Raw genomic sequence first — 17,183 nt, 5'->3', positions numbered from 1 at the left:
GGTTGGAAAAGCAACCTGAAGCGTGTAGGAAAGCAAAATTCTGTGAGGTGTTTTTAAGCGTAAAAGCTCCCCTCAAGGTTACATTTCTCTTGCTTCTGCCGCTTGTGTATAAAGGAATTGATGACTGGAGACCAGCACAACCAGCGCTTTGCCGGATTAGCAATATCTTTTAGAAATTCTGCTTTAATGAAATCAATGAAGGATTCCAGGGATTATAGCTTAAACCACACAAGGACTCATAACACATTGATACCATTTGCGGACCAGATATTTGGCAAATTTTTACGTATGTTTTGTGGGTGAAAAGTCTATAACATATACATTTTGTATACACATATTAAATATATACATATATCTATATACATACACAAGCTCATACTGTTTTGTTTGCTATGCAGTATCATTTTAGCCAACCTCAACAGATTTCTCACAGTACAACACACATAGTCCAGGTGGTTTAAAGAGTTGCTAGTAAAAACTGAAGTATATGGAGAGTATTAATTATCTAAAATGTAACAAATTACAACAACTTTATTGCAATGATCACTTAGATATTGATTTTGTATCTGTATAAATATTCAGGTCGATGGTATTTACAGATGGAGACATATGGAGACACAATTATATCAAAAAAAAATAACGATACCAGACCACGACAATTTTTGGCATGTACTAGTCTGGCTACATACAGAACACTACAGCTTGTACGATACACACACTGTGCAGCCACTTCACAAAAAGTGCATTTCCCATGTCGAGGCCAATGAAAACGCTTACCTGCTAGGAAGAAAGGATCCCTTTCCTGAGGAGGTGGAGGAGGGAGTGGTGGTGGCGGCGGCGGTGGCCCTCTCCACTGGTCCTGGATTGGCAGCCTTGGGGCTTGGGAGAAGTTGGTAGGAACTGGTCCAGGCGTATGCTGCTGGAAATCCGGAGGGCCCTATTGAATTAAGGCAGAATTAAGATTACTATCCGGGAATTTATCTACTGCCTGCTAGAACTTTTTTTCTCTTAGAAATATAATTCCTTAATGAGTTATCACCTATCATCTGTGCAAATTGGCCATCCTTACTGAGTCACTCTTTCACAGTGGAAGAGATATTAAACCCAAGTACAGTATCTTGAAATGAATTCACAATGTTTTAATAATCGCTAGCACCACAGGAATGCTATTTCTTCTCAAGCTTATTGAAATCCATGCAGTTATTGACCTTCTTTCCTATTAATCCATAAAAATCTGAATGTCTACTTCAGAAGACATTCCTGACATTTATCTTCTTAAACCATGCTATTCTTCACCATCAATTTAGTACAATGTAAGCTACAGAAGTAAAGCAGCTTTACTTAAACAGTGGCAATGACAATTTATGGCATCCAGAAAATTAAAGAAATCATCTTTCAAGAAGTAGTAATGGAAGAGTAACATGTCTGTCTATTCCCAAGTTAGCATCTGAAGCATTATAATAAAGAGTACAAAATTAGCTTTCCTCCAGTAAGTGGGGTTTTTTTATGTAAAGTGAGCCTTTACATATTGCAAAAAGCAGTACGTCAATCCAAAAGCAGAGTCCTGTCTTCTCCCCAGACGACACACTTAATTGAGTAATTCACACTATCATTTTTTAATTTTATATGAGAAGTTAACAAAATATGTTAGCAACCTTTGATAAACAGAAGCAGCTTTACTTCACTTAAATCATTATGTTTCACAAGCATTTCCTTATTGTGTGCGAATCAAGTAATGAAAATAATCTATGAACATCCTTACTTTCCTCTTCACACAGATTCTGAAGTCAGTGTTGGCATCTGTTCTGTCTATTGATGCTCACTTTAAAGCTTAAACTTTGCTATTGTTGAAGACAAACTTTTCAAAACATTTCAGACCAAACAATCCCTGCAAGACTGAAATATGGTCATCAGCAAGGATCAAACAACAAAGCTGCAGTGGCTTTGTCATTTATCTGCTGAGCTGCCCTCACCAACAGTACGTGCAGTTTCACTCTATCCAATTTGTACTGCAAAAATACTAGCGTTTTAGGAAAAGAGTTTTGCACACAGCAGAAATGGGTATTTGCCCTGGAAGCTGAAGTCTACTTGCTACCAAGGTAGCACAGGACCAAACTGCTGCATGTCCTTCTAGCAGCACAATACAACTAGTACCAGCAAGGCCCAAACGAGTAGATGGGAGGCACCAAAAAATCTATGGCCTTCTCAAAAACATCTAAACACAAATATGTTAGATATTAATACCTCTTCTTTGGAAGCGAGACGTTGACTACTTATGTCATTATACAGCCATCAACTGTAAATACTTTATCATTCCTAGAGATTAAAGGGTCTATATCCTGTTGCCAGTGCTCCTAGTCAGCCAGTCTCCTGTGGGTATTTCATTTAGTGGAGAGACATTATATTACACTCAAGCATGACAGTTCTCATAGCATACATACTGTTTGTAGGAGGAGCTGTTACACTTCTGCAAGTGAACAGTTACCAACACAGAATATTCTTGCCACCTCGGAAAAGACTAACGCCTTTCAATTGCACAGGCTGTTGGCAAAAAAAACCAGCAGTGGGAGGAAGAGGGAGATGTTTGGTATGGAGGAGGTGACATTTATTTGTTCCGTCAAAATCTGTTCAGGTTTAGCTGAACAAGGCTCTTCAGCTGCATTGCCCTTCCCTTGCGTTGAGCAGGGCAGTGCTGGCTGGCTGCCAAAAGAGCAACTGTACAAGAACCCTGAGGATCCTGACCCTTCACTCCCAAAACACACCTCCAGCATTAGCACACGTAGGAGCTGCCAGAGGTACTTTCAAACTAAGGTTAAATGCCTTCCCTCACCTTGGAAGCCTTGGTGATAAACGCTCGTTTCTCAAGGCGCTGCTCTGAACCCCATGCCAGGGAGCAGGCAGCGCTTCGAGCCGCGCAGCCTCGCGGGAGGCACCCAGCAAACAACTGACACGGGGCATTTAGTTATTAGTTTATCACTGCTTAATGCAGAAGGTCATTGCAGCAGAGCCAGGGGAGAAATGCGTTCATCAGGCCAGTTTCACACAGGATGTTTTTTATCTTGCATCTCATTTACAGCATGCAGTCACATGAGCAGATTGTGGACAGAAAGCAGTTTTGACAGATAACCTGATTTTCCCTGTTTTCAGAGAGCTTGACTTGGAAGCTCTGAAATTTTTCTCCCTGTATTTTTCTCTAGACACAGCACATACCTACATAGATCTTAGTTATTTCTAAAAGAGCCAGCAAAAAAAAGAGATTATGTCAAAACTTAATGAAACCTGGGCTTCATTAAGTAAGCCTAAGTATCATATATTTGCCACCCGAGCTGAAGAGCTGGCAGCAGTAATGAGCTGGCTGGGCTCGCTTCCAAGCACCAAATGGCACTGCAGTGCTCTCTGTCTCCTCTACCTGCTGCTTCCAAACTCAACGTATTCTGCCCTGGTCGAAGTAACAGATCCTTACCAGTCTCTCTGCTCACTCCTAAACTTCAGTTTTAGCACTAGGCTACAAATACAGGTTTAGGTCACAAAATTAGTGGGCATCTCTGGCCCTGTGACCAAATTTGTAACCAAGTCTCAAGTATCTTTGCCAGTATTAATTCCTTGTCCAATCAGCCTTACTGTTCCTCTGGACCTGCTTGCCCTTCAGATACTTCTCCCATCCCCATCACATCTTTCACTCTCCCTGCTGATTCCCAATCCCAGCATGGATCCACCTTCCCAGCTCCCCTGACTCCAAGCTGCTGGTCTTGTCTTGTGGCACCTGACCAGGAGCTCCCATTTCCCCCACCCAGACCCAGCCTTTCTTGCCTGTACACTTAGTTCAGGCAATTTCCCTTCTTCCTGCCAGGGAAGAAGTAAATGAGAGAATAGAGGAAAAAAGATCCTCTGCTTGTATTCTTAAACTCTTCTTTATACCAGCTTTCATGTGCTCGTTACTATGCCCAGATCTACCTCATCCCAAAGGAACCGTGAATGGCAAAGGCATGGGAAGTCCTGTTGAATTTCACATGGCTCTTACGTACTGAAACATCCTCAGTGCAGCCCAACTCGTAGTTTCTTCCTTGCAAAATTCAGCAAAATAAAACATTTCCAAATAGTGCATTTGGGCATAACAATATATTTCCACCATCACAATCCTGGAATGAAATTATCTAGAAAATTTCAGCCAAAACAATTCAAACCGAGGCAGGCAACCAGCATATCATCTTCGTTCAAACCACAGAAGTCTGGTAGCACTACACACACTGACAGCAGCTTTCCATTTCCCATCACAAGGAAACTTTAAATAAAGCTTATTTCATAAAGGTTTAAGTTTTAGAACTGAGTAATATAAAGTTATGCGAGAACTAAGGAAGGTCACACCACTTCTTTACAAAAAAAATCCAGAAACCAATAACTAGCAAGATATTTTACAGTTAAAATTATAAACAATGCAGATTTCAAGCTCCCTTCAGTACCAAAGAGGCCCATCTCTCAATTTAAGAAGCAAATATTTACTGTCCTCTAAATACTTTCACTGATTTTAAGATATACTGACAGTTATCCAACTGTTATCCAAAAACTGGTACCCACAAATCCCAACAAATTCTCACCAAGATACATTCAGAAAATAGTGGGTTTTTTTCTCTAGTCTTATTAGTGCTATATGTCATACAATTATATCCCACAACACAAGTCAGGTCAAAATAATTCCAAAGCAGTCCAACAAACTCAGAGCAAGAAGGACATACTTGAAGTTTGGAACTCTTCCCACTGGCCTCTCTCTCTCTTTTTCCCCATCAGTCAAGAGTTACGAATTCTGGGGGTCTGTCCACTTATTTTTCAAGTAAGATTCCAGTCAAACTCTGAGCAGTTTTTAACAATAACATTTTTCAGTCCTAAAAAACAAATCCCCTCCATTTTGCATTTGAAGTAACATGAAAATCCTTTTAATATCCTGCAGTGAACATGAGTTGTCCCTCATGACAAGTTTCATTAGCGCTGAAACAATGAACCTTCCCTGCCAGAGTACTGACTCCACAGTGGAACACAGGGTTGGGCTTTTGAAATCTAAAAGTTTCAAAAATGGTTAAACTACAGAAGTACAGCTGATATAAATCACACCACAGTAAAGTTACATGCTACACAAACGACCGAGTATTGCTAAGAAATACCTGCTCATTTAATCACTGAACAGATTATAACTATGTATATGACATTTTGAAGAACTACTAAAATATGACTGATCACATTTCTTGGCTGATAACCAAAGGCCAATCACGCAAAATTAATTGCAAAGACATTTGTTATTTGCAGAAAAACGAATTACCAATATTTGTTTCTACAAAAAAGGAATTAGTCTGATTCTCTTCCTTCTAAAATCCATGAAAGACTGACCTCTACTTTTTTTCCTAAACCAGCTTTGCTTTTAATATCTCTGTGGTGGATATTTTTCTGAGGTTCTTGTCTATTATTCTGAAATATCACTGAATTTTTGTTACTTTTTTTTCAATTTCTACTTTTACTTATGCTAAATTCTAACTGTCCTAAAATGAGTACAAAGTAATATAACAGTTATAACTAACTACATTAGTTCCAAGTTTTTGAGGGTGGTGTTTCTTTTTTTTTTTGCTTTGCTTAATAGTAGTTAAACCATAAGCCTAGGGGTGGATTATTTTACCATTAGTGTTAAACTCTACATTCAGCAAGTATTTGCTACTAATAACCCCCAAGTGCCCTCTGGTATTTTGTAGAAAAGGCTACGCAGAGCTATTTAACTTCAAAAATTAATGAAGAGCAGGTGCAAAAGCCAGTTTTCATAATGGTCTGGTTTTGATAAAATAAGCATACTGTAACATAGATGCATAATAAATCTTTATATGCACAGTAGTTACTCTCATTTTTCATGGTTTTCCTACCCAGACAGTTTCAAATTACAACCAAATATTCAGTACACATATCCAAAAAACAACTTGAACTAGTACTTCATCATTATTACACCTTTTAGGAAACTTCCCTACTTAATAATCTCTCAGTCTTCAAAATCCCTATTTTCAAGTTCACAGGTTTCAAACCAACAAAAGAGAGAACTACAAATCTGTATGACAAGCCAAGGCTGAAAGGTTCTACCTTTCAGTCCAACCCTGGGGTGACCTCTGACACTGACGAAGAGGACAACAGATTTATGTGCTGCACCCACAAGGCTGGATCATGCCGATACAGACAGTGGTCCCAAAGACTGAAGCACCAAATGTCTGCATGGGGAAGCCACTGCACGGCAGTGTGCACATGGTCACATTCTGGAGTCTTGTCCCCTAAGTGTCACTATTACCGATTTAGTATCGTTAATATTGACTATTTAATATCATTATCAGATTACTTAGTAGAAGTGCACCAAATTGCAAAGAAATACTCCTAAAATGGAGGTTGTGCAACTAGCTTTAAATCTAGTTAAAAGTAGCACAGAGATCAGGGAACAGCACGAGGCCGGAAGTGGACACACCCACCACATCACAGTCTGGCCTAGAGGTTCTTAACCCATGCACACCCCTTCACAAACCCACTCCAGCACCGCAGCTCCTCCTGAGCCACTACCGGGCATTTCAAAGATCCGGGAGAGAAACTGCCATTTTGGAAAGCCAGAGAGCTCTTGAATGGTCTCCTCAGTAACGCCTGGTGAGCTTCAAGGGGACACAGGTCTGGCCATTCTCCCCTTTCTTATGCGAAAACCAAAGCATGTTGCTGCCTGAACACTGAAAGCAAGGTAATGCAGATAAAGATTTTTTTCTTGAAGTAACAAGGAAAGAAAATTTGTCTGTACTTTTTCCTGTTTGTAAGGGGGGTGTTTAATAGTTTAAAAAACTACACAATGATAAACTACTTTGAAAACTCCTAGGTATAATTCTTTTTGGATACAAGAACTGAGGTTTAGACAGAAATTGCATAGGAAATGGGTTTCTGTGTGGATTTCTGAGGAGATCACAATCACAGGCATTTCAGAAATACTTAAAAGGAGAAGATAATTACCGAAGTGCTATGACAGGTATTTTGTCTTGTATCTCCATTTTGTCAAGTTTACTCTGACAAAAAATAAAAAAATCTACCCACTCTTCCTCTCCATACGCTCTAATTAACAGCGCTTTAGATTTATATTTTTCTGCAGTTCCATATGTCTGCAGGATGCACAATCTCCCTTTTCACTAACTTCCATTATTCAACATAGCTAAGGCACAACTTGCACCTTATCAATCACTTCTGGAAAAAAAAATAAAAAAGCAATGCAAACTTGTGTCTACATTTCATTAGAGTTGTGAATAGCTCATTGAACATGACTTTCACACACTCAGGCAATCCTACCTTCTGAAAGAACATGAGATAAGGTTACTTTAATCCTTTCAAAGAACCGCACTATTTTGCCTGCCTTTTATCCCTTTAAATATCCTTCCTAGTTAAGAAATTAACATTCTCTCTCATACAATTCTTACACAAATTGTACTTTTACTTTTCGGCATCTCTTGTTAATTACATGATGTTATCTCCAATAATCTATTCATGAAGCACAGATAACTTTGGTTACCAATAAAAGGGAAAACTTAGCATAAATTGCTTAGCACAAAGTTAATCTTATAAAGCAAGGAATAAAGAGGATCTAACAGCTATTATATGACTTATCAGCTTCTCTAAAAGGGTCACTCTACTTTTTTTTTCCATGAGACTAATTAAATACCTTAACAATGTCATTGAAACTTCATGAATCTTTCAATAAAATATACCCTGCCTCTACAACATGTTTTCATTTATTAATCTCACTTAAAATGCAAAGAGCTAGGAGAACCCCATTGACGGTTAAGCAGGGCCACTCAGCTAATTCTTCTTATACGGTTTAAATGCAAAGAATAATGACCACTGTAACCTATGACAATTAAAACTATAGCCATCTGTCACAAGATGTTAATCCTCTTATTTCAGCAGCTACTAGACTTCTTGAAAAGCCTTCCTAAAATGCCTACCTTCTGGTGCAAGGAACTGACTTTTCATCCCCTTGTGTAGGAAGCCTTGTTTCATATATCTTGGATATGGTTCAAAACTGTTCAAGTAGAAATGTATATATCCTGCAAACCATGGCACTTCACATTTGAGTTCCATAGTATTCTCATTTACTGTGCTCAGCGTACAGAAAGGGAATGATTCACTGAAATTTTGTAATAAAACTTATTTTGATATTTCCCTAAATACAGTCTAAATTACTCAGGAGTATCTCTGGGATATCTATGACAAATATGCAATCCCATCAAGGTGAACTAAAACCTATCAAGCATCATGATTTTCCCAGTGGATTTAGTATTACAAAAAGACATTATATAAGAATTCATGCCTTAAATACATTTGAATCAAGGACAAAAATTAGAGTTCAGAGTGATCATAAAACTCAAGATGATTGTATGCTACAAACACATGAGTCTTTTCAAAGCTTCTCGAATGTGTTTTCTCAGAGGAAAAAGGAGATAAGTGCTATTTCAAATATATGGACTGCACAGATCTTGGTATTATAGGCAGACTAAATCTGAAAGAGGATGGGTTAATATTTTCCTCAACTGAGTCAAAAGTAATTTTTTAGTACTAAAATGTAACACAATGTGTACAAGCTTCTCCTTGTTACTACACAACTACAAGAGGTAAGAAACTGTGTTGGAAGATATAGGCACAAGCCCAAGTCATCTGTAAAAGAAATCACCAACACCTGCTTTCACTGTTTAAGGTTCCAAAAGAGAAATCAGCTATCATGGATAAACCAGTCCAAACACTGCCTGAAGGAGGAGTACACCCACATTTCCCAGATGAGAGCACCAGCCTAAGTGATTCCTCACACAGGTGTTTTACTTGAATTCACCTCAAAGATTCAGTTTCACTTCAGTTTGAAATCCTCTTCAGGGCTGTGGTGTAGAAGAATGGGTGATCATTTTTGTTTGGTGCCCTTGTTAAAGGTTAAGGGGCTGGGCACTGAACAAGTGACAGATGTTCTCTATTAACTCCTCTTCCTTCCCAGAAAGGGAAGAGAACAAGAATAGGGAGAGACACAGGTTGAAAAGAAAAAAAAAAAACACCCACACTAAAACCACTGTGTTTTTAGTTTAGTGGGTTTTGTCTGTCTTTGGGGTTTTTCTGTAACACTAAAAAGAAAATCTAATAAAAAAAAATATATACAAATATATATAAAACCAATATTGAGCTCCTCTCATGATGATCACATCACCACTGACGCTGCAGGGCAGGCACTGGGGAAGTCCCAGACTGGACTCAGCAGCAGATGGGAGCCAGATTTGGGAATGTGTGGATTGGGATCAAAGGCAGAAAAATGGCCACAGTCCTCCTCAGATGCCAGCCACAGAAGAGAGCCTGACTCTTGTGATCTCTGAGCTTTATACTGAGTATGACATACAAGGAATGAAATACTTGGTTGGCGAAGTTTGTGTCACCTGTCCTGTTCACTCCTCCCTACAGGTGCAGCCTTTTCATTTACTTACAACCCTTTCACTTACAGCAGCTGAAACGTGGCATAGAGGATTTAGCAGTGACCTTGGTCTGCACAGGAGCAAGTACCAGCAAGAGCCTTTCTGCACACCCCAGTCCTTGGCAGTAACTGTGACCATCGAGCACTGTCACTGCTGGGAGCAGACATTGACCAAAAATCTGCTGTTAACTTCAGAAAATGCAGCCAGGTAGGAAAGTCTGAGCTGAAAAGTGACTGAACAAGAATGGGTTGTGTTCTAGCTCAAACCTGGACAGCCCTGGATAACTTTTAAAGTACAATACAAATGGAAATTTGAGAAAGATGACAAGGGACATTAATGCCATGTAGAATGATCTACTCTCCCCAGACAGAAGAGAATTTCATAACCATTGATTTAAAGACAATAAAATCATTCTGCATACTTTCTGTGCTGAAAGCTAACAGTTTTAGGGATGTGTCAAAATTAGACACCCAAAAGTTTCAGACCTCCTCTGCTTTCAGAAATAACGAGATAAAACATCTAACAAAATTCATACCTTATCCTTGGACTTACCAGTGACTATTCCACAGAAACATTCTTATAGTGTTTATTTGCCTAGGGTATCTTGGTGACGTGCAAGTCTCTGATGATTAGAAACAACTCTGAGGCCAGAACTAAACTGGATCATGCATATAAAATTTAGGGCTTCCACATTATACTCCAAACTTGAAGGTGCAGTTAGTTAATTTAAAAGCAACTCAAGAACCTCAAAGATAAATACATGTGACTTGGGGTTGATGCTTCTGCCTTAACAAAAAAAAAAATACTCTGACTGCTACAAAAAAGTCAGTAAGAAGTCAGTTTTATAGAAGACAAATATTGCTTGCTAACCTGGACTTTCATCTGTATTAGAAAATGACGTTTCAGACCTGACTATTCAATAGTTAAATTACCCTATTCCTAATATTTAATTCTGTACAGAAATCTCATTTTTGAGATGTTTTACACATCTCTGACCGTGCAAACACACTGACACAAGAACTTTACATGCCCAGAGCTCCCTCTGTGACTTGCAGGTACTAATCTCATGTTGTGTATGAAGACCTGAACATTATTTCCCTTTTTGGGGTATCCTACAGTCAACCCATAACATCCCTCTAAATTACCTCATTTTATTGTAAACAGTAGTATGACTTCCTGTTTTATAATTAATGAAGTACTTATTCCTTTCACATTCTAAAGAGCTATCAACAACTGAAGGTGCAGAAGGTGAATAAATAACAGTTTTATAGATTTTTATAATTTTTTGTATCGTGGTGACACATGCATGAAATTATCTTTAAAAAGGACATGTTCTCAGCTCAGTGAAAATAGCTTAGGAGAACTATAGTACCGTCTAGGACTCTATAACATTATAATAAATATATTTTAGTTCTCCATTCAGTGTTTAAGCACTCCATTACTGTTGCTGCATTCTAGAAAGAAGTCAATTATAAAGAAACCAAATTAAAATATACGAGTCTTGACTTCTGCAAAGTAACTCTAACTAATGGCTACATAGCTATATACACTTAATACTTTTTCTGCCTTGCCTTGTTTATAAGGCTTAAAAGACTTGAGGTTTCATTCATACAAATATAGCAAAACCAATGTACATGTCTTATCTATCTGTCTATAAGTGTATATAAAGAAACAGTTTTTTACTATGAGGGTGACGAAGCACTGGCACAGGTCACCCAGAGTTTGTGGAGCCTCCATCCTTGGAGATATTCAAAAGCCATCTGGACGCTGTCCTGGGCAATCCGCTCTAGGTGGCCCTGCTTGGGCAGTGAAAAAACAGAAAATCTAGCATCATTAACACAAGAGAAAAAAAAATAATTCTACAACTCTGGCTTCCTTGGCAGTGCTAAATAGCAATCCCTGACCAGAAAGGTAAATAATAACTACAGAACACAAATGCACCAGACTTCTGTTTGACTTTAATATCTACAGAGCATGTGCACGCTGGAGCTAGCATGACAAGTTAAAGGGTTACTGCATTTAGAAACCATCTATTTCTCTCTTATTTAATAGCTGTTACCATCATGTTTAGCTGCTGCTGCTCCTCCTGCAGATGGGAATTCATTGATATGATTAAATTTGATGGTATGATAATGTATGGTAATCGTGATTAATCAGAAGCCCACTAGCAAATGGAGGATGTTGGGTATTATGTCACCTGCATTTTAAACCGCATTCCCTCTATGCCAGCCTGACAATATTTGACAGCTGGAAGGATCTCATGCTGCATCTGCTTGCTACTACTTATAGATCTGATAAGAGAAAGTGCCCATCATTCCTTCACTATCTTAAGAGCTATAATTATAGGGCTTTGCAGGCAAGTTGTGAAAACAGTAGAGTGTTAAAAACAAAACCTTTTTGCTAGTTTCTGAACAAGCTCTGTCTCACATCTGCAAGGGCTATAATCTGAAAGAAATGTAATTTGATGCAGCAGTCTCATTCAAACATGATTTGCATGAAATCCTGTATAAAGCACTATCCAAGAAATGTCAATCAACACCACCTGATACCATGTATCCAGTTAAATGAAAACAAAATGCTTCCTACACTACCTGTGATCTGCCACTGCTACGCAGTAATAGAGTGAAAAATTCATTTACTGTTACTCATTATAGTAAAGCCATAGCTAAAGCAGAATAATTGTGAGGAAGTAGGAGAATCATTTTCACAAGTGGCTTTTTATTTCCATTAACAGTTTGTTTCCTGCGTACATACTCTTGCAAAGATGTACTAGTTACTAAATACCACTACTTACTAAAGATCAGTTTAAAATGAATGACTGTACTCAGAAGCAGGACTGTTTAAATTGTCCTTACTGCCACTACTGGAGAGTAAGAGCCACGACCTTAGTAACTGTTGCTAAAACCCTTACTCACGTGTGGCAACTCACGATCAAATTTGAAACAATGAGAAAAAAAAAAAAATCTGTGCCTATTTACATTTCCCACAAAAAATAGCAACTGCTACTGCAAGGAGTTTTGTTTCCAAAAGGACTCCAAATTTCTGCTTCTGCAGAAGGCAGAAATGTTGTTTACACACTTCAACAGTTGTTTACACAAAGGCACACCCAGACCCAGGTACACTGCAACTGCCTTTAAACCAACTTAGGTTTGCTAAAATTGACTTCTAGACTGATCCAAGTCAGCTGAAAGACCACTCTGGGGAAAAACAAGTAAATTGTGTTCTAATGCACCTTCTATATATATTATATAATAACTTTATATAATTCTATAATTGACTTGTATAGCATATTGCCTGTCTAAAAGAAATGTTTCAAGCAGGTGTCAATGAAGGACAGTAACCCTCTCTTTTGAGCAGCAACTGGGCACCTGTTTAAAAACCTCTCACAGATTAAAAGTGTTTAAAAACAGTGTCTGAACTGCAAACAACACTTGAAAGCAAAGAATTTGTCAAACTAGGGTTTTCAGAAATAGTAAAGAACTGAATCAAAACTAATCAACTGCCTTTCACAGCATCCATGTAAGACCACACCTGTTGTCCTGGAGATGAAGTAGAATCATGTTAAATGAGAATAGGAAGAAAGTTTACTAAGGTTTTTGCAGTTCAAGGAAAAAAAAAAAAAACAAACCAAAACTATTCTTTGGGATAAAGATGATTCTGAAAAGAAACTGTAATGGAAGTTCTAGCAACAAACAATGTCAAAACTCCCTTGGAACTGAAAACACATGTGTTGTAGAATATACACAAGGGCCTGAGGACAACTAATTCTATTAATGTCTTGTTTTCATACTGAATAAAACAAATTATGTTATACAATTCAACTTTTTCAGGCTTGAATTCAATGGTTATCTGAAAGGCATCCAGTGCATTAACAAAGGTATCCTAGCACAAGAGAAAAGCTTTGTGCATTAAAGGAATATCAAAGCCTTCCTGGCAGAAATGAGTCAGGCATGCACTAGAGCAACTCTACGTTGTGCTTGTGCCACTTCATTCCTACGTTCATCTCTGACACTCAAGTTGACCCAAGTTAATAAAGTGTGTCTGTGGGGTGGACATCTGCACAGCTCACACCACACCCAGTGTGTCAGGTTAAGGACAGTGGCTAAACTGCACTTTATCCCAATTTCCTGAAAATTCTCCTGCCAAAAGGCATACAACTGCAAAGTTAATAAAGTGTGTCTGTGGGGTGGACATCTGCACAGCTCACACCACACCCAGTGTGTCAGGTGTGGTAACAGGTAACAACTGCAGTAACAGGCTCTGATCTCTCAGCAGCAGTTTCAGAGAGGGATGCAGGGCAGAGACAGAGGGAGAAAGGCCTCAGGTCTAAGGAAGTCCTCTCTTCTGCCTTGAGTACTGTGTGTGACACAGGTTCGCCCCAACTTCCTCATCACGCCAAGTGCACCGCTCCACTCCCAAATTTGGATGCTAGGGGTGCCTCACAATTTCTGGCTGAAGAGTGCTGACAGCGAAAACACCACATCTCTGCCACAGTCTATCCCAAAGTGGCCATGAGAACATTCATTCCACTTTTATATATCCTTAAATAACTGCACACGTGCCACATGAGAACTTCACTGTTCATTAAGTTAAATAAATTATGTTTGAAGCAAAGTCTTCATAAATTTTTCTGCAAGCAGACACTGAAATATTTCAAAGTTCTGGTGGACTTGCATAAGGGATGAAAAGATGCAGACCATCAACTTAGCTCCTAGTTTCATATTAAGTAATGATTTGGCCTCTGTAATAGTCAGCTAGCAGCAGCATACACACAGTGTTTAGAAGCACCTCTTCAACTACTTCATTTGTTTTATCACACCTTCACAGAACAGAGGAGTTGACAGAGAAATTAGTCCACAGAACAAACACCAGAGGACAGGAACAACAATGGTCCCTCTCGTGGAACAAGAGAAAACACAGGCTCCGTATCTGCACTGGAGCATCTGCAAGAATTAATAATTTGGTCAGAAAACACATGAAAAGTTCAGAAGACCCATGCAACTAGTCTACGAATAAGGTATTCTTTCACCTTCCCTTAAATGGACCCATCTCCAAAGCACACTGCTATTTGTGAAATACCAACTAAGACACAGAGATGGCAACTCAAAAGCCCATCTTAACCACTGTGAAGCAAAGGCAAGTGACAGAGCAAGACCTTCAGGAGGACTCTGCCCAAGACATTAGCTTAATCTGTCTGCTCTTTAAGCAACTTAAAGAAAGCATGCACCTGCACAGTTCCAGGTTAACTCAAATACCTGGAAAAATATTAGTATGAACTATAGTGGAAGACTGGATTATGGCATCAATTACAGCCACCTGAAGAGTACTATGCAATTTAAACAAGCATAGAAGCCTTCACTGAGCTCAGGTCTTTAACTCCCAGTTACTACAAGTTCACCCCCTTTCTTAGCTGTAACACGCTTCGGATTCACCATTTATTCAATGCTAATAAGTTGAATACAGCTCTCAAACATCATTCACACAAAGTCACCTTGGCTGCTTACAGAGTAAAGAGGGACAATTTCCTTGCTTGATTCAAGATTACTGTAAATACTAAAACAACACTAAGTAGAACACAGATCCATTTCATTATACCCTCCCTAGTACTCAATCTCTAAATATTTCAGGATTTACACTTTAAGTAAGAAACAATTGAACAATAAGCCCTACCCTGAAATATTAAAATTTAGATTCAAGATTAAGTGAATTTAATCAATCCCAAATCCAAGCAGATTCAATCCCGATCAACAGTCCCTTGCTTTAGTATTACATTATTTCTTACAATTTAGAACTCACACCAGTGTGCTAACATGCTCATTACAACTTTGTTCAACTCTGCAATTATATCGTTCTGCAGGAGGTTGTTCAGAATTAACCGTTACATGGTTACAAGTCACTTCATTAGCCCTGAATTAATAACACTTGGTTTCCAATGGATTTATGACTTGCAATTGATTAGCTCTGATTGAAGCTCTTCCCATGTTCCGGGCACACACAGGCTCTTGTGCTCAGAGGTTTCTCTCCTAGGCAAGAGAGGAACTCAGAGGTAATTTTCCCTTCAGTTAGAGCACTAGCCACTTTTAGGTCTTTCCCTTGCAAGAATTTCATTACCTTTTATGTTTCTACCTCTGCCACATTCAATCAAAAGAAGCCACCCAGCTCAAAATTGAAGAGGAACGCAGGCTACAAATGTTTAATTCTAACCCCACAGTTTTTTAGAAACAAAGCAATTGGAAAAAAAATCAGTTTACTCTTGTCCTTTGATTAGGCAATTGTAAAAACAAATTCAAAGCAACTTCAAGTTATTACATATCCAGAGATTCTTTCTACAGCAAGGAAAAGGATGAACGAACTATAGTCTGGAATACTACTTTGATCATTTTCAAATGGCTTGTCAAAGTTGTCTAACCATTGCTATATTGCTGTAAGTCAACAGTTATACATAAACAAGTGAATTATAATGGCACAAAGGCATTTGACATGTAACAGAGCAAAAAAGGTAGTTCTGCAAGATGAAACGTTAGTCAGAAAGTAAATTTGTCTTCAGCTCAAGAGCTAACATACTACATTTAATAAAACAAACATGAGATATGTACACAGTGACACTTAATTCCTAATCCTAATATGACTGATAACCTATGCAAAATTTATAAAGTACTTTATAAGGGAAGTCCATATTATACCCATTTTATAACTCAGCGAGTCATGGAAAGATTAAGTAACTTTCTCAGGGTCATATTAGCAGGTTACTGGCTCAAGTAGTGGGAGAAAAAAAAAAAATCAAACCACTCAGGGCAACCAAACCACAGTACTGGATCCTCTTACTTAAGCTAACCTCCTTCTCTTTATGAAAAAAGAATTCCACCCTTTGCTAGTGCATTGCTTACATAAAGAGGCAGCAAGCAGTGAAGTATTTCCCTTCAGGCAAAAGGAAAGAGTCCTATCAAAAACACTCAATCTATTTTATTCCCTTTTAAAAACTGTTGCACACAAGGTTAGCTAGGTTTGCAGTTGTTCTCAACTTGCAAAACCAAAAGTGAACAGAATTAAAATCTAATTTCACAGTCAATTTAAAAAAAAAAAAAAAATCTACACTGAGGTAAACACACTTCAAAGATATCAGTTCCAATGCCTTTCCAGATACTCCTCATCCTCCAATTTCTCTTCCATCCCCAATGACATTTATTGGCAAAGCAACTTAGTATCAAAGGAAAATGAATTCAAGATACTTCTTTTAATAAAAAACAATTAGAATTACTTTTTAAATGTTAATAAGGTCTCCACATAATACTAAAGGCTGCTGAAAAAAAACTATTTCCTCTGAAAACTGCAATATTTTAAACAGAAAAATATCTCCATTTAAGTGTTGATAATAAAATTACACAATGAATTTACTTAATGGAACTCTGGGTTTACTGCTTAACCTTCTTGTACTTCAAAAACACAGCAATTTAAAAACTCAGCCACAGACAAAATACAGACATCACAATCGCACAGCTCAATGTCCTGTATGAACAATATTCTGTATCAGAAACAACCAGGTATGCACATGGCAAAAGTCACAGCAGGTTTCTGAAATCTGCTTCTTTCAAATACATCTGATCGCTGTGCAAGCAATTTACTGTGTGATACTACACAGATGTTCACAAGCATCTATTTTCCTCCTGCAACACTGCACACATTAACAGA

General features: G+C 38.3%; 1 protein-coding gene across 1 annotated transcript in view; it reads right to left on the bottom strand.

Annotated features, from left to right (window-relative positions):
• Positions 1–777: 777 nt before the first annotated feature.
• LOC103775109 (RNA-binding protein 33-like) overlaps positions 778–17,183 on the bottom strand; it is a gene marked incomplete at both ends in the record, with an annotated part of 46,413 nt that continues 30,007 nt past the window's right edge. Inside the window, one exon of the mRNA XM_008942553.1 lies at positions 778–937. Within this exon, the coding sequence (XP_008940801.1) occupies positions 778–937 (160 nt within the window). The remainder of the gene's footprint in view (positions 938–17,183) is intronic.

Source organism: Merops nubicus, unplaced genomic scaffold (genome assembly GCF_000691845.1).
Source record: "Merops nubicus isolate BGI_N331 unplaced genomic scaffold, ASM69184v1 scaffold7386, whole genome shotgun sequence".
Taxonomy (NCBI): Eukaryota; Metazoa; Chordata; class Aves; order Coraciiformes; family Meropidae; genus Merops; species Merops nubicus.
The sequence above is the reverse complement of the archived record's forward strand: the minus strand, read 5'-3'. Positions and strand labels throughout refer to the sequence as shown.